This window comes from Rhamphochromis sp. 'chilingali', assembly GCF_963969265.1.
Source record: "Rhamphochromis sp. 'chilingali' genome assembly, chromosome: 4".
NCBI lineage: Eukaryota > Metazoa > Chordata > Actinopteri > Cichliformes > Cichlidae > Rhamphochromis > Rhamphochromis sp. 'chilingali'.
This window is the reverse complement of record NC_137948.1, coordinates 12864645-12886774: the sequence shown is the minus strand read 5'-3', so window position 1 is coordinate 12886774 and position 22130 is coordinate 12864645. Positions and strand designations below refer to the sequence as shown.

General features: G+C 38.0%; 1 protein-coding gene across 5 annotated transcripts in view; it reads left to right on the top strand.

Annotated features, from left to right (window-relative positions):
* The window catches only part of micu3a (mitochondrial calcium uptake family, member 3a), a 41371-nt gene that overhangs the window by 2893 nt on the left and 16348 nt on the right, over window positions 1-22130 (top strand). For 2 of the 5 annotated variants that reach the window (XM_080880910.1, XM_080880906.1), the window contains exons 2-8: window positions 7418-7565; window positions 9957-9988; window positions 12062-12140; window positions 16810-16857; window positions 18454-18536; window positions 20759-20830; window positions 22005-22046. In XM_080880910.1, coding sequence (XP_080737036.1) covers window positions 7418-7565; window positions 9957-9988; window positions 12062-12140; window positions 16810-16857; window positions 18454-18536; window positions 20759-20830; window positions 22005-22046 — 504 coding nt within the window. Of the gene's footprint in view, window positions 1-4342; window positions 4766-7417; window positions 7566-9956; window positions 9989-12061; window positions 12141-16809; window positions 16858-18453; window positions 18537-20758; window positions 20831-22004; window positions 22047-22130 lie in introns of those variants that run through there. The other 3 variants (XM_080880908.1, XM_080880907.1, XM_080880909.1) reach the window with 2 other exon arrangements.

Below are 22130 nucleotides of genomic sequence, written 5' to 3'. Positions count from 1 at the left end.
CTATGATGCAAATTTGCAAAGAAAACAGCATGTGCATCAAAACAAACTATTTCCAGCAGTGCAATTCGAGTTCTAAGCATCCCAGCAACTATTCAGAAAAGTATAGAGTCAAACATGACTTATAAAAACACCAGTATAGGCTTTTAAGGCCTACAAGTAAAAAACTACATTTTCCGCCAAAATGACGTCACTTCCGGTTTCGGACAGGAAATGGCGGACATGCGATAGTTTGCGTTGACATCTTTTTCATTGTGGGAAGTGTTACGAACAGCTGATCGGATCGGCAAAGCGTGTTTCTGGAATATTATGTTTTTGTTCCTGCAAGCGCTTTTTATGCAATTTTTGCAAAGCTTTATGTGGAAGGAAACCGTGACCGAGGACAAGCTGATGGCATAAGATGTAAGTACAACTCCTCCGGTTTCATATGCAAAACAAATTATTGCGCTAGCTTACGTGGTTCCGGTTCTACGGGGATTTAAAGGGTTAACAATAACAATGTATTGAATAATGACTTTAAAAAATAATGTAAAATAGTGTGCAAATACTGATAACAGTGCAAATGTTTGCAATATAAAAAATAAATGAAAAATGTAAACATCTATGCTTAGTGAACTTTGCAGTGTTGCTCTGTGGTGCAGCTGTGACACCGTAGCAAAGTTTACACACTGTGTCTACTTGATCCACGTCTGACTCCGCGAACCCATAATGTTTCCACACCACTGAAGTTTTTTTTTTACCTCTCTTTTCAACCAACGGCAGTCACTCTCCTCTCCAAATAACTTCTGCTTAGCTTTCCGAGCTTCCCTCGGGTCCTCTTAATTGTTGTGATGCGTGTTCAAAATGCAGAGAGGTGCGCTCGATTTGCCACACGGAGCAGCGCGAGAGTAAAGCACGAGGGAGGGGCTAATAATCGGCTCAGTCATTTTTAATGATCGTTGAAAGCCCAGATCGTAATTGTGATTAAAATTCGATTAATTGAGCAGCCCTAGTCAAAAAGCAATACTGAGCATGAAAAAATACTTTCTAAGGCTTTCTGAAGGTCTTTCAAAGTTTTTCTTTGGACATTGGCTACTTTTTCACTCATTTTCAGTCCAGGCCTTCTACTTGATCATTTTCAGAATTAGGATATAATTATTTCAAGCATAAAAAGAGGACCTAAATCAAGGGGTGTACTAGTGTTGTGTCCACACATAACAGGCAAATTAGCATAGACCTATTTTAAATTGTATTTTTAGTCTTATTGTCACTAGGAACCTGCCGTAAAAACACATAGCTTGTTGCAATTCCTTTAATTGAAAATATTAAAAAGCACCAACGATAACAAAGTATAACAGGCATAAAATTATACTTTTACACCAAAAGGTGATTCTCAAAGACCTGTTAGCAGAAAACTAAGCATATCTCACTATTTATGCAGTGCATTCTTAGCAGGCCTAAAATGGCAGGCCTAAAAAAACTATCAACAAAAGTTGAACAATATCTGATATTTATTAAAAAATCATACATTAAAACATTTCCAAAGACCCGACGCAAGACCTGAGAGATGCATCTAGTATCTCGATAATCTGTCTACTGCTTGCCAAAGCCCCATTAGAAAAGGTCTTAATGGAAGGGTGGCTGTCAAGAAGCCATTCTTAAGGAAGAGAAACAAGGAGAAAAGGGTGAGGTATTAAAATCATCTGGAAAGCATTTGAATGGCAATGGCGTCATTTATTCATCATCACAATGATCACAAATGCACTGTGAATCCAGTGAAGCATACCTTGATAGAAAAACACACAGTAAAACACTATCAGTCATGGATTGGCCTCCCCAGAGTCCAGACCTGAATATTATTAATGTAGTGGAGCCACCAATATCCAAAAAAGCTTTCAAATGTCCCTCAGAAAGCTTCCCTAAGATAGTATTGCCTTTCCAGCTTATGAGAATGTACAAACTCTGTTTTTGCCTTATATCCCACGCTTCCATGTTAGCATGTTTCAATGAATCATTGCAACTATTTAATTTTCCTACAAATTGGTTCTTTGCTAAGTTGTCTGTTGTGTGCAAACACGATACTGGTTCATCCCTTAAGTTAGGTGCTCTTCTAATGCAACAAAAAAAAAATTGAAAATGGTCAGGTAGAAGGCCTGGACTGAAAATTAATTTAAAAGCAGAGTGAAAAAGCAAAGAAAGGCATTGAAAGACCTTCAGAAAATCTGGAGAAGAACTGCTCACAACTTTTGAAAAAGATAAAGGAAAGCCTGGCTCCTTGGAAGCAAAATATAAAGAAATGGAGGGTGGCTTAAGACTTTTGCACATAATTGGCTATAGATACAAACTGCATTTAGTAGCTCATTGAAGTGGACAGTAGCTCAGTGGCACCATTTGCATATCTATCCAGATTGCAAATGTAAAATTATGTCTTCTCAGCCAGCAATGTTGCTTCTTTAGGCTACGTCCACACCAATGCGTTTTCGTTTGAAAACGCATCATTTTCTCTCCGTTTTGACACTGAGGCTACGTCCACACGTACACGGGTATTTTTGAAAACGGAGATTTTCCGTTAAAAAATAATCCCATCCACACATAAACGCAGAAATGAAGGAAAACGCTGCTAGGAACATGCCAAAGCAACAGGTGGCGATATATTCCTAACCGTGTAGAAATGTTGGCCAATCAGAAGTCTAGAAGCCTCGGTAGGAAATAGTAAACAAAGCTGGGGCGTAGAAGCAGAACCAAGTCGTATGTGTGGAAGAACAGTAACTGTGTGTGTATGTGTAAGAATTTAAACACTGCAGACAGTACAATTAACAGTAACAGTATTGTAGAAATTCATTGCACCGAAACAATAACGTGGCGCACAGTGTGACATCAAAAAGGCGCACACCTTTGACGCTGCGTTTTCTCAGTTTTTCTCGTCCACAGTAAATGCAAAAACTGAGTTTTCGAAAATATCCACCCTGGCAGGCATTTTTAGAAATCTTCGTTTTCAGTGACCGAAAACGCAGTTTACGTGTGGACGAAAGGTGCAAATGCATAGAAAAATCTGCGTGTTCAAAAATACCCGGGTACGTGTGGACGTAGCCTGAGATGGCGTTTTCCCCAAGGAAAAACGCAGCAATTTGAAAACGCTCTCGAAAACGAATACATTTGAAGACGATGCGTTTGCGTCGCAGTGTGGACAGGGAAAACGGAGACTTTCTAGAAGGGTGACACATTTTAGTCATGTGATGCATCATGTGACCAATTAAACAATGATAGCGGAGGACATTATACAGCAGTTGTTTTGTTTGCTCTCAATTTTGACAGCCCTATTAAAGATTAATATCAGTTTGTACATGCTCCAGATAGCTTTTCTTCAAATTATTTAATTCTTACTCGCTTTTGCAACTTTGCACTTTTGTGTTACTCGCAGCAACAACGTCACCTCATTGTGAGTCCATTTAAAAAACTCGTTGCTTTTCCTCAACCTTTTGCCGCCACGTTTCAACGATTCAAAGTAAATAAACGGCTGACAGAAATGAGGCAGGCCGAATCTTCTTGCGCTTCACACACGCTCAGTACTGGAACGTAAGTGTTTTCGGCCGTTTCAATGTGGACGCACAACTCTGTGAAAACAGCTGAAAACGCTAGTGTGGATGTGGAGCGTTTTCAGACGAAAACGCAGTTTTTTTAGTGTTTTGAGAGTTGGGGGTGTGGGTGTGGGGTGGGGAAGGGGGGCATTTTAGAAGATGCAGACATAAATTTTACTTTACTGGGGAAGGAAATGGAATCTGAATAATTTGCCTCAAAAAGTTGGATGACTCATCTGTAGTGACTGAACCTCACTGCAGCTATTCTGGTAAAAGAAAGCCACAGAGGCAGAGAAAAATATGGGGCAGTTGAGACTTGTGCTGAATGGGTATGGGATATATGTTCACACGATCATTTGGCTCTTAAAGGGTTCAGAAGTGTAAGGGTGAGTTCACTGGTGGCACAGAGGGTTTATCAAAGAATGTTTGAGATAGTATTTTTTAACATATGAAGAAGTATACCTGCAGACAAAGTTAATACGTGTAAAACTGGTGGATTACCCCTTTACAAAACCAATGTCTATTTAAAATAACCAATTAATATAAAAAATGACTTCTAGCAAAAGTTTAAATGCTAAGCCTGAGTTTTCTAGGTCATAAGAAAGAAATTAAAACCGTCCTATCAAAAATATAAACTAGAAAAGGAAGCTGCACACCTATTACATTGTATCTGACAAAAGAAGCTCCTACCAGTGTAATGTGTTACACTGTTTCCTGCCTGGCTGTAAGTGCCTTGAAGGTGTCTCAGATGGAGAAAAACAAACAAATATAGACCCCAAAATTACAAGCAAGTACATAACCATTAGAGCTGGGCGATAGAACGATAACGATATGTATCGCGATATAACTTTTACTCGATAGAGAAATTAAGCTATCGCGATAGACCTCGCCGCTCTTGTCCTCTTAAAATAAAAAAAAATAAATAAAAATAAAAAAAAAAGGTCAGCCAATCCAAACTAAGTAGCGCAGAGCCGAACCAATCACAGCCGCAGCGTCACGTCGCGTGACTTGTTACATACAGCACAAGTGCCAAGCCGCACGTGTGTTTGTTTGGGAAGCAGCCAGCGGGTAATGGAGCCAGCGCGTAATGGAGGAAATGAGTGTGCTGACTAGAAAAATCAACCGAGCGTGACCGAAGAGAAAACAGTTGACGGTTCCAATGCCGGAGAGATTGTCGAACGGAAGAGCCATAGAAGTTCCGTAGTGTGAAGGTATTTCGGCTATTTCAAGTCTGACAAAAAACAGAGTAGCGTGCACTGTAAATTGTGCCGAAAGCAAGTCTGGAAATACAATAAACTGGTGCATGCGTCACACTGCGCGCCACGTTATTGTTTCGGTGAAATGAATTTCTACAATACTGTTACTGTTAATTCTACTCTCTGCAGTGTTTAAATGCTTACATATACACACAGTTACTGTCCCTCCACACATACGACTCGGTTCTGCTTCTATGCCCCAGCTTTGTTTACTTTTTCCCACCGAGGCTTCTAGACTTCTGATTGGCCAACATTTCTGCACGGTTAGGAATCTAGCTCCACCTGCTGCTTTGGCATGTTCCTAGCAGCGTTTTCCTTCATTTCTGCCTTTATGTGTGGACGGGATTATTTTTTTAAAACGAAAACGGAAAATCTCCGTTTTCAAAAATACCCGTGTACGTGTGGACGTAGCCTCAGTCTCTGACTGGAAGCGCTAATTCGTCATTCGGCTTTTGTCAGACTAAAGTAACTGTTAAAACTGTTTGAAAAGCTAAGCTATACAACAAGGAGAGATTGAGAATTTCCTTTTAGTTCTCAGTTTATTTGATATTGACAAAAGTTAGTCAGTTTTGTCTGTTCTTCTGTAAAACAAACTAAGATTTATTTTTAGAATTAATATTTTGTTTCTAAGTGGAATTGACAATTTAGTAGTCTGTTTCGTTTGTTCTATTTTGAAACTTAAACGCTTTAGCGGCTGCCTTTTGTGTAGTTTGCAATATTTGCCTTTATTTATCTGAAAAAGTCTCATGTTCCTTAAGTACATCTACCCTGTTGAACTTATTATGGGAAATAAATATTTAAATAAAAACAAGCTGCTGATTATTTCACATTTTACTTGTGAGCAACGGCACATTTAAATCTTACAAATATAGTTATTTGGCTTATATCGTGATAGATATCGTTATCGCCTGAAATGAAAAAAACATATCGTGATATGAAAAAATCTCATATCGCCCAGCTCTAATAACCATCCAAGGGTACACAAAGCCTGTTGAGATACAGTCTATCTTTTACAAAGGTCAAAGACAAGAAGTAACCTGAAATTTAAGAACAAACCAGAAAGAGGCACAGGTCAGGCTGCTCACTTGAAATCACAGCTGCTACAAATTACAAGCTTTGACTTGTGAAACAGTTGCCATAATCAGCCGTGTTGTGGTTGTAGCTGGAGACTGGGATGGACCAATCACAGATGGCAATTGGACGACAAAGAACAGGTTCAGGCACCAAAGCAGAGCAGCACACACTAATAGTTAACCACACATGGGAGGGAGCCCAGCAACCTGGAGTGGTAATACACCTTATATATAAAAGGGTTTATGTACCCTAAATGGCACTGTAAATGACAGAATGGTGCAGAATAGTGACATTAAAATAATAATGGTAGTGGTGCTTTTCCACATGTGCAAACAGTCCTATGCTTTCATTTGTATTGTTGCTTCACTGTGTTTAGACTCAGAGAGAACAAAATAGTTGTTGACCTGCAAAAGCCACTTTTTTCGTTCAAAAAAATGTTTATGGATCAATAAGTCAACTGATGAAGAATCACACCTATAAGCAGAATTGATACTGGGATTTTTGGATAAAATATCATCATTATTCATCCAAAAGTTTAGCAGACAGTGACAGTTTTAAGCGTGAAACTGAGCAGAAGGGTTACAGAGCTGCAGCTGCGAAGGGAACACACAACGTTGCCCGAGGGGAAAACACCTGGAGCATCTGCTGAGCAGTTGTGAAAAGACAACAGAAAGTTTTAGTTGTAGTCAAGACACAAAGCAGTGAGCCACACTGAATCTACTTTCTAATCTCTGTAATTTAATTGGTTTTTCTTACATTTCTTTTTCATGTTGTGCAGCATGGCATGTGAACCTAGCTGCCTTTGCAAAACTTTCTAAACTTCATTCATTAGTGAGAGTTAAAGCCATGGGTGCCTATGCTCTTACTTTTGAGTGGGGTGCATTCCCATGAAGCCAAGCACTGATCTCCAATTCACGCTTTCAAAAGCCCCCCTTGGTGCAGGCATCATCAAAGCTTTATGAATGAATCTGTATGCTCATTAGCATGTTAGCTGAGCGGAACCGAAACCACTGTGTGCTGGGGCCTGCAGCTAAACAGGTTTAAATATGGAAGCCTCTCTGTTAATTATACAGTTTCACGCAGTATAGTCGGTTGGTGTAGAAGCTCTCCTACTCTGCAGCTAATCAAGTTGAAGCACTGGCTGCTTGCAGAGAGCGAGAGAGAGAGTGAGAGACAGATGCTAATCAAGTAGAAAGTAGTGACAAAGTATTTTTGTGCATGTGTGCCCATTTTCCCATTACTGCACTGTGCCAGCGGCGCTCGCTCTATTTATAACCACAGGGAGCTAAATGAAAAGAGTTGATGCCAAGAATAGATGAGTTTCCTCATTATAGAAATTGCTTTGTGTGCACAGAAATCTGTCACAGGTCGCATTCACATTATGTCCACTGTGACACAAGTGGAACATTAATTGCTTATCCCTGATTTTAATCACTTAATATGAGAATTAGGATAGTTATTTAACAGTATAAGTGGAATGCATATACTTTGTTTTGTTGTTTTTCTTTTCTTTATTATGGGTTTTCTCTGCAGGCACGTCCATTTGACTTTGAGGATGGAGATGTGTACATGTCTTCCCATGAACATCGTTTCCGCTTGTTCAGCTCAGTGGAGTATGAAGGACAGCTGTACATGACCCCACAAAACTTCATCGAGTCGGTTACCATGAGTGAACCGAGAAGTACGTATGAAAAAATAGCTTGTTTTCTGTTGTTCTCAAAATTGTGTCTCCTTAAGACAAAAATATTTGGGGCTTATTTTATCTGCTTAATCTGCATATATGACATGTACCCAGAGTACTTGACTGCTTCATTTAAATCAATCATTTAACACAAATTTATATTCTGCTTTTGATGGGACGTGTATATATCTCAGCACTGCAAAGGATTGCTTTCACAGGGGAACTACCAGAAAATGCAGTTTGTAAATTTCTCCCCTCCTCAACCAAGATCCAAGGAGGAGGGAAGTTTATTTAACCAAGAACTGAATGTCTTGAGAATATCTTTTACAGGGGTGTTAAGCATGAACCTAAATTGTCCTGAGGCAGCAGTGGTCACCACTAAACCATCGTGCTGCTGGCTATTTCTATGAAACACATAACCAAACAATATCATCAGCTGTATCTTCACAGTCTCTCCTATATCCTATTATTGAATATTATTAACTCCATGGTCTTGGACTGTAGCTGGTAGACCTAGTTCTGCTCTGCAGTCTCAGTGAACTCTGCATAGTGGCACATGAACCATTTGTCCACCTGGTTCAGGTTAGGGTGGCTTCCAGATCTCTGGTGCAAAACAAGGTCTACTCATGCAGTCCAAAATGGTGGAGTTGGAATCTGTCCAACCACGGCCGAGACTGAGCAAACAAGCTGGCCAGTGAGTCTTCCCGTAGGGAAAACACAGGAAGGGGGCAGGGCTAGCTGGTTGTCCACAAATAAATTAGTTCTGTCAGAGTGCTAAAAATAAAGATGGAAAATGTGCAGAAAAAATGCTAAAATCAGTCACCACTGTAAACTTCTATGCTTCTTTTGCCATTAAAAACTTTTATTTATATAAATACAACTCGAAGTGCTTTGCAATTCAGCTGCAAGGATAATTAAATGTTTTAAAGAAAATCTATAACAGACAGACTTAAAGACTTGTCAGTTAAAGGTTAGATTGAACAGCTGAGTTTGAATGTTCACAGAAAGTTATCCACCAATCAGTAGGTCTGCTATTTAAAAGCAGCGTTCCACCTTTTTGTAATAGCTAACACTGACATCTAAAGAGGCTTTCTGTCATATTTTGAAACATTTTAATTTAGTTATGCACATGATTAATTGACTTAAATGTTGCTGCTCTTGCTAATCGGTGCTAGAAGTACAAGTCGATTAAATTAATCATTCATTTTTAATGAATGAACATGCCAGCTGGGTCTAAAGTCTTATGCAGCTACTCTACACAAGCCTAGATGGCAGCGCCTCTCTCTTTTCAATGAGAAATTGTAAATATGAAAAGTAAGACAAATGACTGCCTTACAAATCGTTTCTTCAAATGGCTCTTAAGTACACATAGTGTTTGATAAGGTAAAATAGCAACCTCAGAGGTTCCTGGGATTCATGGAGAAACATAAAATGATAGGAAGTCTATAGTGTAGGACGGGGAAAAGCTAATTTATACTTCAAGAATTTAAGATATAAATTACATTTAAATTTAAGCAAGATTTGATTGGATACTTGAACCCTTTGTTTTTATAATTTAATTGACAGTGAATACCTCATGTTTACTGATCCCTGTTTGGTGGTTGATTTTAAATATTACATATGTATTTCAGTGCCAGGTATACAATTTTTTGCCATCTCTTAAAAAACTTTAAAAATATGGTTTTAAAACACATCTTTGTAATTTCTGTTGGCCCACTGTCATTTGTAACAGATTAGCCCTGGCTGGCTTCTTCAAAGCAGGTGGCTTTAAAGCTATTGTTTAGTCTGTGGTTAATGTTAGTCAGACACACACATTCCATTTGCTCTCATGTACCCTTTCTCTTACCCTGCAAATATCTAATCTGGAGAATCATCTTAAAATTTTCCTGTGCGACCACTGCTTTAAGTATCTCTTCACATGTGGAAGTTATCACAAACAAAAAGCTGCTATTTATTTATTTAATGGATATATAATTGCGTTGCGTGCAAACTGTGCACCTGTATGTGTGTGTTTACATCTAGCCTTGGCTCGCTGACATACGATACAGCCGCACATGCCCTCTCGGCAGCTGACATCCTCGAATGGCCCCTTTGAAGTTGAATTAGATGAACTTTGTTGTATAAAACAGAACAAAAGTAGTATGTGCTTTTACAGGGACATTCCACATACTACAAAGACAAGCACAGGGCACTTGAGATGGTACAAATGGGCCTGTGATGATGACAGTGTATATAAAATGAGTGTGCCTGTGTGTGTGTGTGTTGTGACTGTACCTGGCACATTAAGACCCATTTCTAGATCACACAGATGCTATCTGACTGAGCCCACCCAAACTCTCTTCTCCTCTTTCCCTTCTTCTTCTCTTCTCTTTTGTCTCGTTTCCCTGGCAGGCAAGAGGCCCTGGAGGTCCCTGACAAAACAGGTGGGAAACACACTCTAACTGTTTTTCGTGCTCCTCTATATTGCAGACAGACATCTGTTGCATGTTACATCTAAATCAGTATACACTGCAAAGTTTAAAACCTATTTTCCTAGTATTTGTCATGAGTTTCTGCATACAAATGTCATGATTCCTCATACGTATGTATTGCAGATTATCTCTAAGTTCAGCAATAATCAGGTTTACTAATTTAAAATCCAAATGTAAAAATGTAAGTGCATTAAAGAAATACTGTATGCAAAATACTGAGGCTCTGAAAATTTCATACAGCACAAACAGGATCTTTAGCTTTATTTAAACTGTAGATCATACCATTGAATGTGAAAATACAGGATATCGCCACATCAGTACTCACCTGGTTATAATCTCAGTACCCTGTGCAGTTTTCATGTTGCACACCCTCCCACACTCATGAAAGCTATGGCTTGCTGTTTGGCTGGCACTGGACAATGGTCACTTAATGCAGGTCTCCTGTGTCTTGCGGGCTATAAAAGCCGGCCCAGGTGAACCACTCAGTCTCTCTCTTCCACTCCACCTGACATCAACTTATTAGCAATCTTTGTGTCTCGGTTAGGTTATGTATAATAAATTATTTTATATCTACGTGAGCTTCTTGTGTGAAATCCCTTTTTCTCACCTTCTTTGAGCCAGTTTGTGACACAGTTTACATTAAGTTTTATTCATATAAACTGTATATAAAATCAGCCACTTTTTAAAAGTCTTGTGTTGAAGGGTTGCATTATTGTGATCCTAATTTTTTAAATTTGATAACATCCATCAAATCTGAAAGGGAACCTGAGGATGCTACACATGCCCGTAATACAGTATCTTATTAATAACAAGATGGCTACATTCTGAAGCATAACTTGTTTAATCTTTTGTTTAACGTAAAATCAGACCATAAAATAGATTTTGAAAAGGATTTGAACATTTAAACAGTGATTTTAGACACAAGTAATTTTTACATTCTTTAGATGAATGCTCAATCATCCAGGTAAGTAAATCTCCAAAAGTTGATTCTGTTTTTTTTTTTTCCTAAACACTGTGTTTCTGTGACTTTTGAACCCCAAAACACACTGCGCCAAAAATTGGTCCACCCCAAGGATCGGGTGCCCCGACACAAACACAGTAACATAGTGTACGCTGTTAAGTGCCAGGACGATTGCCAGGATTTATACATCGGGGAAACCAAACAACTTCTGGCAAAGCGGATGGCACAACACAGAAGAGCTACCTCGTCAGGCCAGGACTCTGCAGTCTATTCACACCTACAGGCCAGTGGACACTCTTTCAATGGAGGGGGGCCTAAGGGTACATCTTTCACCATCTTACAATGCTGTGATTGCAGCCATTCCCCAACTCTCTGTGAATGGTACTGGTGGCCATTGATCAGTGGGCTTCGATCAGTGGTTGTTGATCAATGGTCATGAGAATTTGCATAATTAAGATGAAGGAACTGACCTCCCATTTTCCCTTCAGTGGGCTGGTTTTGGTCATTATGCAAATGAACTGGGGATTGGGGAAACCTGCAGTCAGCTGAGACTGAAGAACTTGGATGAGTGACGAAACGTTTCTCCCACTGAAAACACTACGTCCAGATAAACAGAATCAACTTTTGGAGGTTTTTACATTTTTGTTAAGTGTTGTAACTTCTTTTTAAGAATCCATAAGGAAATTCTTGTGCTGCTGGAGTGTGAAATCTAAGAAAAATGCAGACTCCACTCAAATCCTAATTCACAGCACCACAAATGGTCAAAACCTCCACAGGCTACTTTTGGTACTTTATTTTTTCTTTCTTCAAAGCAGTCTTTGTGTCAATTAAAAAATATATATATACATACATTCCTTTCTATACAAGTCATATAAAATACCACATTAATAACAATACTAAAATAGTTGGCCTGCCAAGCTTTTTTTTTTCCTTCTTTCCACGGCATGCTAACCTTTCCTGTTTGCGCTGGATCGGTGTGTGTAAAAGTTGAAGTTTGAAGTTAGAGGTCTGTGTTTTTAGAGTTTATCTTACCTTTTTATTGTGTGTTTGTATGTGTCTGTAAGGAGCTGGAGAAGATCCTATCAGACACTCCTCCCGTGTGGAGAGGATCCTCCAAACTATTTCGCAACCTGAGAGGACGAGGTCAGAGAGCGTACACACACACACACACACGCACACACGCACATACACACAAAACAGGAGCAAAATACCTTTTCACTAAATAAAAAAAGGAACACACATGCACTGTACACAAAACCCATTGACACTGTTTTCTCTTTTAATTGTTATCAGAGCACATAAGTAGGAGTGTAAGAGTCAGATAATAACAAGGTCAGTGAATGTCAGTCAAATAGGACTCGGTTTATATGATGAGTAAACATGGTAAAGTATTTAAGTTTCTTCAGCTTTCAAGTTGTTAAAGATTATTTAAAATACTGAACAATTGTTTGCTGATACACTGTCAGAGAATTTAATGTTGTAAAAATCACGACTGTCATTTTAAGACCATGTATATGTATAATGTCTATTCTCTATGTCTGTATGTTCCCTAACTCCTCCTAATCAGTCACTTTAATCAGTTTGAATGAAACTTTATAAACTGCCTAGAGCACCACGATTATCATTTATTTAGCTTTTGGAAATTATTTTTAAAACACACAAATGAATTGAGTGCTAAATATAATACTTTGTCCTCTTATAAGTCATATATATTATGTGTAGTAACTAATGTCAAAACAAATTGTGACATTACATTCACATTATGTATGTGTACATTGTTCGGAAATACATTTTGGTAATCAAAATTTTAGTGCAGTGACACTTTGGGTTACTGGAATGAGCTGTCATGCATATATGTAAATAAGTGTGCATCAAACAGTGACACTAATAGTACCTGGGATTGATTGCTTTGTCTTATACAATAAACATGTCGCCTGCAAAGAAGAATAGATACAAGTATTTATTATTCATTTGTCTGGTGTTTATGAACAGCCATTTATGCCATATGACTACATAAAAAGATATTAATGAAGATAAAGAGAATAACATGATAAATTAGCATATATGTCTGTGTTTTAGGACAGGAGCAAAGGGGCGGGGTTTTTGCTTGGATCACTAATATAATTATGCATCCTTGCAATTAACTTAATTATCTTTATTATGTATTTTTTTTCTTTTCATTCAGCCCGCAAATACCTAACAGAGGTAGTAGAAATCTAAGAGGTATTCTTGCATCATGTTATATTTCTTAGGTGATACACCTGCATGACTGTCAGGGTTCTTACATTATTATACAGTAACTGTGATGACCTAACTGTGCTTTTGTGCACATTTCCCAGTGCTTGGCTCTCAGTGTGTGATAAAATCATACTTGTGAGTTGTGTGTCACTGTAGGGGTCTCTAATCCAAGTTTGTGCCATGCTGTTACTCCGTACAGCTGAACAACCTCCTCTCCTCTCCTCTCCTCTCCTCTACAATTTATGCAACACTAAAAGATAGAGAAAAGCTCACCCTAATTAAGCATTTGCCTCAGGAGTATGTAACAGAGGAATAACACAGTCTGGGACTGATTCCCTGTAGTGATAATTACACAGATACACAGATATACACACACTGGGAGATGCTAAATATAGCAAACCATGTGTGATGCATCCCCTCTCTTCCTCTACCATAATAACAAAGGTATATTCTTAAGCTTGTAACGTTTGAGTGTGTTTGATTTAGTCTACAGGGACAAGTAGCCAGGAGGGTGGTCTGCTTCCTTTTTTCATCAGAGAGATGGAGGGAAAAAAAGAATAGAGTAGGAAAATCAAATCAGGGAGTGAAAAGGAGATTTAAAAGGAGAGTGGGAGAAATATAAGAAACAGATGGAGTGTAAAAGATGGGCTATAAAAGACAAACAGGCAAAGTAGACAGAGAAATGAATATGGTAAGAGAGGAAAAAGAGAAAGTTTGTAAACAGAAACCTCAGGGTAATCTATGGTTATTGTACTTTAACCATTCATTCCTGGTGGAGCACTACTGAGACCACACACACCATCAAGATTTAACAGGGCTGATTTTTTCATTCACATACAGTAAAACATTCTTGATTTCCAAGGTTGGTTTTTTTTTGGTTTTTTTTACATATTTCTCATGTGTCAGAACATCAAACAAATTTAAATGTTAGACAAAGATAACCTGAGTAAATACAAGCTCGCGGCTGTAAGAGACGCTCAGAGCAAAGGCTCCAGCCATCCATTCCAATACAAACACATCAAAGTATGACTAATAATTCAACAATAAAATAGCTTTATGTTGTGGCCATCACATTGTGTTTTCCAAAGTGATTTAGGATCTGAAAGTGAACAGATTTAGGGTACGTAATGCTTTTTTCGGTTTATTTTCATTTCACACGTAAAACACATTTATACATTCATTCCAACTTGCTCTCATTCCCATACCGACAATTTGTCACAGTCGTTGGTATTTTACGCGTCAGGATGAGAACGTGTTGCAAAAAGCAACACATCGTGCCACGATATTAAGAAACAGCCGAAAAACAAAGTCATTGACATCTATCAGTCTGGATTTCAAAGGGTCACAAAACTACTGCATATGTTACCTAGATTTCACAAAATTCATACTACTTTTTTTAATTCAGGTGCTTTCAGTCCCATTCCCACAGGTGTATAAAATGTGTGGCCTTGCATGCATTTGTAAAAGAATGAGTCCTTCTACAGCGCTCACTGAACTCAGTCGTGTCACTGTTGCAACAAGTCAGTCCATTAAATTTAAATCCTATATTTTCACAATCAGCTGTAAGTGGTTTTACTACAAAGTGGAGGGATTTAGTAACCATAGAAACTCAGCCATGAAGTGGCAGACCCCATAAAGTTATATAGCGGGGGTCACCGAGTGCTGAGGTACATAATGTGTAAAGCTCCAAAACTCCAGTGACATTAACATCAGCACACAAGCTGTTCTCAGGAACTTCATGACATGGCTTTTCAGTGGCTGAACAGCTCCTGTGGGTGTGATGTGTACGTGGCCCAGTACGTTTGAAAGTTGAAATCGTTGTAATGTCTTTGGATTTCTGAGCTCGATAGAGTTGAAAATCAGACAAAGACTCAAAGGGGTTCACTGTGTCTGTGTGTTAATGTCAGAACACACTACATTAATTCATGATTGATTAATTGATTATCAGTTATTTATGACTACCACAGTATGGGTAATGCATTACTGTGCTTTAGAAAAATTGACTGTGTAAGTATACAGTAACATGCTGGGTATGTGTATCGCAGATTTAACACAATGTTAATCCATGTTTCCATCTGTCACACACAACAGCTGAGTAAATATTCCTTTCATAGTACCAGTATAAAGCATTTGTGTTAACTGGGAATGCCTTTTTGGTTTTTGACTTTCTGACTTTGATAAAGTAAGTGAAATGCCACACATTGGATAATTAAATCTAAAATAATTTCAGACTGCAGTGAAAATATAACTGGAAATATAGTCAAAGCAGTAAAGACTCATTGCAGTCATTTGCATTGCCTGTATGCAACATGGAACATTGTTACCTGTGCCTAATATGTTAATACTCATGTGACACATTCATGTTTTCCATTTAAAACGGTTTATTAGTACTACTGTAATGTCATCATGGTTCACATGTACTTAACTAACCCTTATATTTGTCTTTAGTTGACCTGCACAACAAACACAAAATTTAGATCTTCTTGGGCTTCTTAATATATGCTATTCTAGTGAGTCCATAGCAGATGTCCATAATAGAGGAAGGTGCTTTAGTATTAACATATGCATTGATATAGATTAAGTTAAATAAATTTCTCTGGAGGTAAATATCAGGGTTTTTTGAGTTAATAAAATTTCTTGGGGCTGATTCAAACCATCAGATTTGTTATTATTGGATTACAATGGACTCTTAACATCTTTAACCCACTGACAATTAAAAGAAAAGGAAGGCAAAATCAACAAACATATGGAACATATGTTAATGTTAAAACTATTGGAGAGGACATATAATGCCTGTTTACAGCCCTTTCCATCATGATTAAATATCACCTTGAGATCAGTATTAATCCCTCTTATTCTGTGGTATATCACTGAAAGCATGGGAGCGTAAACACACAACAGACTGTATTATAGAAACCTGAGTAGCTTCAATTTTGTATGCTCTAGTCTATGCAGAGCTCAGGCTACATGGGGGAAAAAGACTTCAGTTCCAAACCAGCTCCTCTACACAAAGCAGTCAAGCATCAGCAAAACACAAGGCTCACACTGACTTTAACTGGTGTCGTGTTCACCCTCACACACTCATGCATACATACACACAAATGGGGGAGAAGTCTCCCGTAACACTCAAGCGAACCACCCTGAACTATCTGAACGATCAGACAGAAAGCGAAAAAAGAGGGAGAGAGAGCGTAGATGGAGCTGCAAAGATTCCTGAATGTGCCTGAGGCAAGAAAGGATCACCTCCTGAAACATTTTTCACTTGCTTATCCAAACACAAGACACATACACACACAGACACATGCTAGCCTGTGTCTTTACTCTGGACACTTGGGGTGTAGAAAAAGAATCGGTGTGTGGCCAAATGGCCGCTGGCAGCTCCGCTTTGAGAAGACACATTTTAAGATGCTATCTCCATGAAAGGAAGGATTATGTGTGTTAGTGTGTATGTCTTTGTGTGAGGCCCACAGTCTTTGAACATCTGTAAACATTGTGAATGTGTGTATGTGTGTGTGTGTGTGTGAGTTGAATATGACCTCTTCCTTAACTCTCTCTGTCTTGATCTCATTACCAGGCATCATCTCATACACAGAGTACCTGTTCCTGCTCTGCATCTTGACAAGTGAGTCAATTCAGTTGCACACATTCTCCTTTCACTTAAACTCATCTGCACCTTTTTATCATATCTCTTTCACCCAGTTGTTGTTTGCATTATTATATTCTTATTTTTAGAAAAATTACGTGACAAAGCGAAGTGCGCTAAGTACATATAGAAATTTAAAAAATGTTGATCTCACAAATGCTGTGGTTTTCCCCTTCACCTTAGGGCAAGACAAAAAGAGACAGAGACAGACCAAAGATGAAAAAAATGTAAACGTAAGGAAAGTTGCAAGAACATCTTCTCAAAAGATGAAGAAAAGTAATAGATAAATTTCTTTAACAAAAGAAAAAAAGAAAGTGGCTATAAAATTCCATAAAGTTTATTCTTTTCATCTGGAAGCAACAATTTCAGTACTTTCAGCACTCATCCAAGTGACCCAGTCTCCCCCTAACCTTACAAACAGTCCAGCTGCATAACGATTGAAAGTAGCGCCACTGCATAACAATGAGCAATGAGATCAGTTTCATAATGGTTGATATGCAAATTGGCGTGACCGTTAATCAGTAGCCTCTTGCACTCTTCACAGACAGTTGGGTAATGACTGCGATCAGATGGTTAAAGATTTTCTCTAAGGCCTCCTCAATTCCAACATTGTCATTCCCTTTTCACATAAATGTCCTCCTTGGCTCCTTGATGATACCAGCGTTCCTCCCTGTCCAGGATGTGCACGTCCTTGTAATTGAAAGCGTGACCATTGGCCCGTGTGTCTAAGTGGACTAAAGAGTCAAGGCCAGAGGACGAGGCTCTTCTGTGTTGCGCCGTCCACTTAGCCAGAGGTTGTTTGGTGTCCCCGGTGTATAATTTACAGCCATCCTCTTGACATTTAAGAGTGTACACTGTATTGCTCTGATGCTTGGGGGTGGGCCAGTCACTGGCATAGCATGTTTTAGGGTGTTTTACAAATATGGATCTCAGCTGTACTGACACATAAGGGATCAATAAAAAGTTGTTTCTTTTAATGATTTTTCCACAAATTTTAATTTTAATTCAACCTAAATAGATGATGGATGAAGTTATAGTGAATAAAAATAAGCATACTTGATCTTAACTGCTCAGTTTCTGCTTGCAGGGGGCTGGAGTTTGTCATAGCTGCCACAGGGTGAAAGGCAGTGCACACCCCCACACCAAAAACCATAAGACCATAATTGAAATTACATTTTACTTCATCTCTTAGACGTATGACCAGCATGTGAAACTAGTTTAAATAGAAATTACTGTCTTTTTTTCTTTTTCTTTTTTTTTTTACATGCATGCTTCCTTGTTTGGCCTTAAAAATGGTTGAATAAATAGAATAAAATGTCAAATTGAAAGGTCAGTCTGTAGCAAATGTATTTGTTCTGCTATTGTGTTTTTTTTTTAAATAACTTTAACCTGGTCAACACTTTAATGTTTTCTTTGGATAAGCAGCTATGTTTGAAACTGTGGCTTCATTTAAGTCATTCTCCCTCCTATTGATGCTTTGAGACACTTTTTCCACTTACTATTTATGGATTTCAAATTGCCTTTAACAAACACATGCACACACTCACCCTATGTGTTCCCTTCTCTGTTCCCCAGAGCCTCATGCTGGCTTTAAGATTGCTTTCAATATGTTTGATGCAGACGGCAACCAGATGGTGGATAAGAGGGAGTTCCTAGTGGTGAGTCGCAGATATTGGGAGAAAACCTGAATTTACATATTAATATTAACCCTTTTTGTTACTCCTTTTACTAAAAAGCAGTGTTAAAGAATAGCTTTAGTATTAAATAACAATCCATGATTTTAGAGTGGACAAAAGACAAAACCTTACTTTTGAAAATCTAATTTTGACTTGTACCATGGTGTTTTAATGTAGTTTATTAAATTACTAAAATTAAAGAGGCCCTATTTTGCCCATTTTCAAGTCAATATTTTAATTCTTGGACTCTTATAGTACAAATATGTTTATGTGATTTACAGGAAAAAGGATACTAAATCTTATACATCAAATGACGGGCTTTAGTGCAGACCCTCAGTTCATCCAGTGTCACCCTCTGACTCATGATGTCTGGTTTTTGAAAAGTAAAGATTGGCGTACCAGAAATCCTCATCTTGAAGCTTTAAAAACAAGATTGCACAAATCAGTCCATCCTAGATGTTTTTTCCTTGCCTGGTTGTTTTCTATGTCAGTATTAGCAACTATAATGAACTTAACACTGTTTATGAACTGTCAAACCAGGCATAGTAGAAACACTTGAATTGTCATAGATCACATTTATAGATCAAATGTCAGTATGTCAAATCTTGTCTACCTTACATTACTAAAATGATTCCTTACCCACTGTGACTTGGGCTGTTACAGTACTACAAGCTCAATACTGATAAATTTAATACCTGACATTCTACCATTTTTGATATCACAGGTCAAAACTCCCCAAAAAGGACAACAAGATTTTTTGATTTTCTGTGGTAGTGCTGTGCTTCTGGTGACTTGGCTCCACATTTTTGTTGCTAATCGAGTAGAGTTGGTAAGGCAGGCTGCTCTAGTTGATGTTAGACTTTTCCTAGCTTCTGTCTGGGATTTTTAAAGAGATTTAACAGTTTTTAGATACAAATAATTGTGCTCTCTGGTTAAATTAACATCACCATGTTACAGATGGGCAAGATTGAGAACATTTGCTGCTACTACCTTATTGAAAACTTAACAGACTGACAGCTTGAAATTAATCTTGATTCTCAGCATGTTACATTACGTTTGTAAACTCAGTAAATCATTTCAGAATTTGGACTAATGCTTGGTCGTGTTTCAGCTTTATCTGCCTGTAAGACTGTTCCTCAAGTCTCATGCAAGCATCCTTGCGCTCTCAAACAATACATTCACAGATTGCATCATTTACAGAAGTCTTTTCCCTATTAAAGTGTCTCCATCATCTTAATCAATAAAAAAAACATTTGGCCAACATTGTAGTACCCTAAGCGAATATACTATTATGTACCTTTATTCCCAGTGCCTTGAGCTTTAACTATATTTTAACGTTTAAAGCAGTTAAAAAGGTTGACTTTGAATTTGCATCTTCTAAAGGCAGCTTATTACAAAGCTGAGAAGACTAACTGTAGGATTTCTTGAGGGCTACACATGTGTTTCTTTCCCTGTGGGATAGAACTGACACGTTTTCAAGTCAAAACACCGCTGCAGGCATGAAGGGATCAGAATCTCTGAAGGTTGGTGGGAGTGGGATGGCACATCAGCGGGAGGGAGTGGTAATGATTTAAAATCCTGTGGGAGCAGGCAGGTGTGGGACAGAAAAAGATTCTCACATTGAGGGTTTAGATACAGATTTTTCTGTTTTACATGTGATATTGGTTGTCAGAGTAATTAAATATTCTTAAATGGAAATTGAACAATACCAGTGACTATTGCTGTCTTTTATGATCATATGCTCTTAGAGAGCGTTTATGTATCTGTATTTGTGTAGACATCAGGTTGCTGTGTTTGTGGTTGTGCATTTTTTATTTAACTCTTAATTAATTATAACATTTATATTACAAATCTCGTTATTTTATTTCAAAGAAATTAGTATTTTAATTTAAATTTGAATAAGTAAGTATATAAAAACTTACCCGACACTGTAGTGTAGAAGCAGTTTTTTTTTTTTCATATTGAATTCAGCATTGATTTTTCCTTTAATAACACATATGCATAAACATAAATCACTTCCAGAGTGAAACCTGAATACTCCCTTAATCATGCTGCCAAAAGACCATTACCTGAATGACATCATAGATGTGCTTGAAAGAGTGAATGACCTTGTTTGAACTCATTTGAGCATTTCATTTTTTTAACAGCGTTTTAGATCTGACTTTGAATTGTCAATGAGCTCCTCGTCTTTTCTCTCATTACAGCTTCAGGAGATCTTTAGGAAGAAAAACGAGAAGAAAGGAAGGAAAGGAGATGCTGAGAAGTCCGCGCAGTTGGTAAGGAAGATGGTAACGGGGTGTGGGGGTGTATGCTCAGACAAGCATGGGTATTACTGCTAATTAACCTTAATGCTGGCAACAGTGAACCAACCATGAATAGTCTATGTGGACGTGGACTTCATAAATGCTTCTGTTGTTAGTGGGGTAAACTTAAAAGACAGGTAAACATTAATGTAAACTTACTTTACATTTTAATATATCCATGAGTGTAAACTGTCACAACACCTCTTACCATTTAGTTAAGGTTGCTGACAGAAGTGCTGTGTCACACTGCGCACATGGATTTGTTAAAAACGATCATCATGATCGTCAAAGTTAACTGTCATTTGTATTCATGCAGGTGTGAAACTAAACCTTTCATGTAACTAGTTTTGAGTGCATGCTGCCTCGTAGAAACTGTTTGGTATCTCTGTGACAGTTATCCCTGCTGTGGACTTGGTATATTTGATTTATATATATGATAGAATATGTGTCTTTCTCAGCACTTTATGCGATTGAGTTTTAGAAATAACACCAAGCACCTCGCATTACTGCTCTCTTTGTGTCAGAGTGTATATGCAACTTAATAACTATCAAAGAGAGCAGGTTTGATGAGTTAGTATTAACTTGTCCCATCCCACATATGTGTTGTGCTACAAACAGATTAATTAAGGTAACTTACAAACAGATAAGCCATTAGGTATCTTGTGCATTAGTTATAGTAAAATGTTCTCAAGGTAAGTTTTTCATGACATGATTTGCAAAAGAAATATTTAAAAGCTTCTTATTAAAATCTTCCTTTTGTTACTTATCTATATCTTATTGATTTTGAAGTAAATCTTTCAAACCCAAGTTTACTAAGAACCTGTGTAGATGTGTAAGCAAATAAGAGATAGAGATTTGTTGATCTAAGCATTGGGTATCTTACAGAACAGTCCTGGTTGTGCTGTTGGCTCACAGGAAATACTGTCACTGAAAAATGAAGGATATGTTTCCCACATAACTTATCTCTTGAAAGTACATGCTTGGTGTTAGGCACAGTGTGTATTCTAAAATGTAATCATAGATGTGTTGAAAATGGCACATCCTCTTTCCTTGCATGTACTAACATGTCTTTTACCTTCTCTCCTCCTCTCTGACTGCATGCTCTGTCCTCTTCTTTCTCTTCCTCGTGTCTCTCTCTGTGTGTTAGAGTATGCAGCTGTATGGATATCAGGTTGCCCCCATGAACAGCGTAGGTATCCACATGGCATAGTCTCGTTTTCTGCTTTTTAGATAGATAAAGATATTTATGGAGCAGAGAATAGGCTGTTTTTAT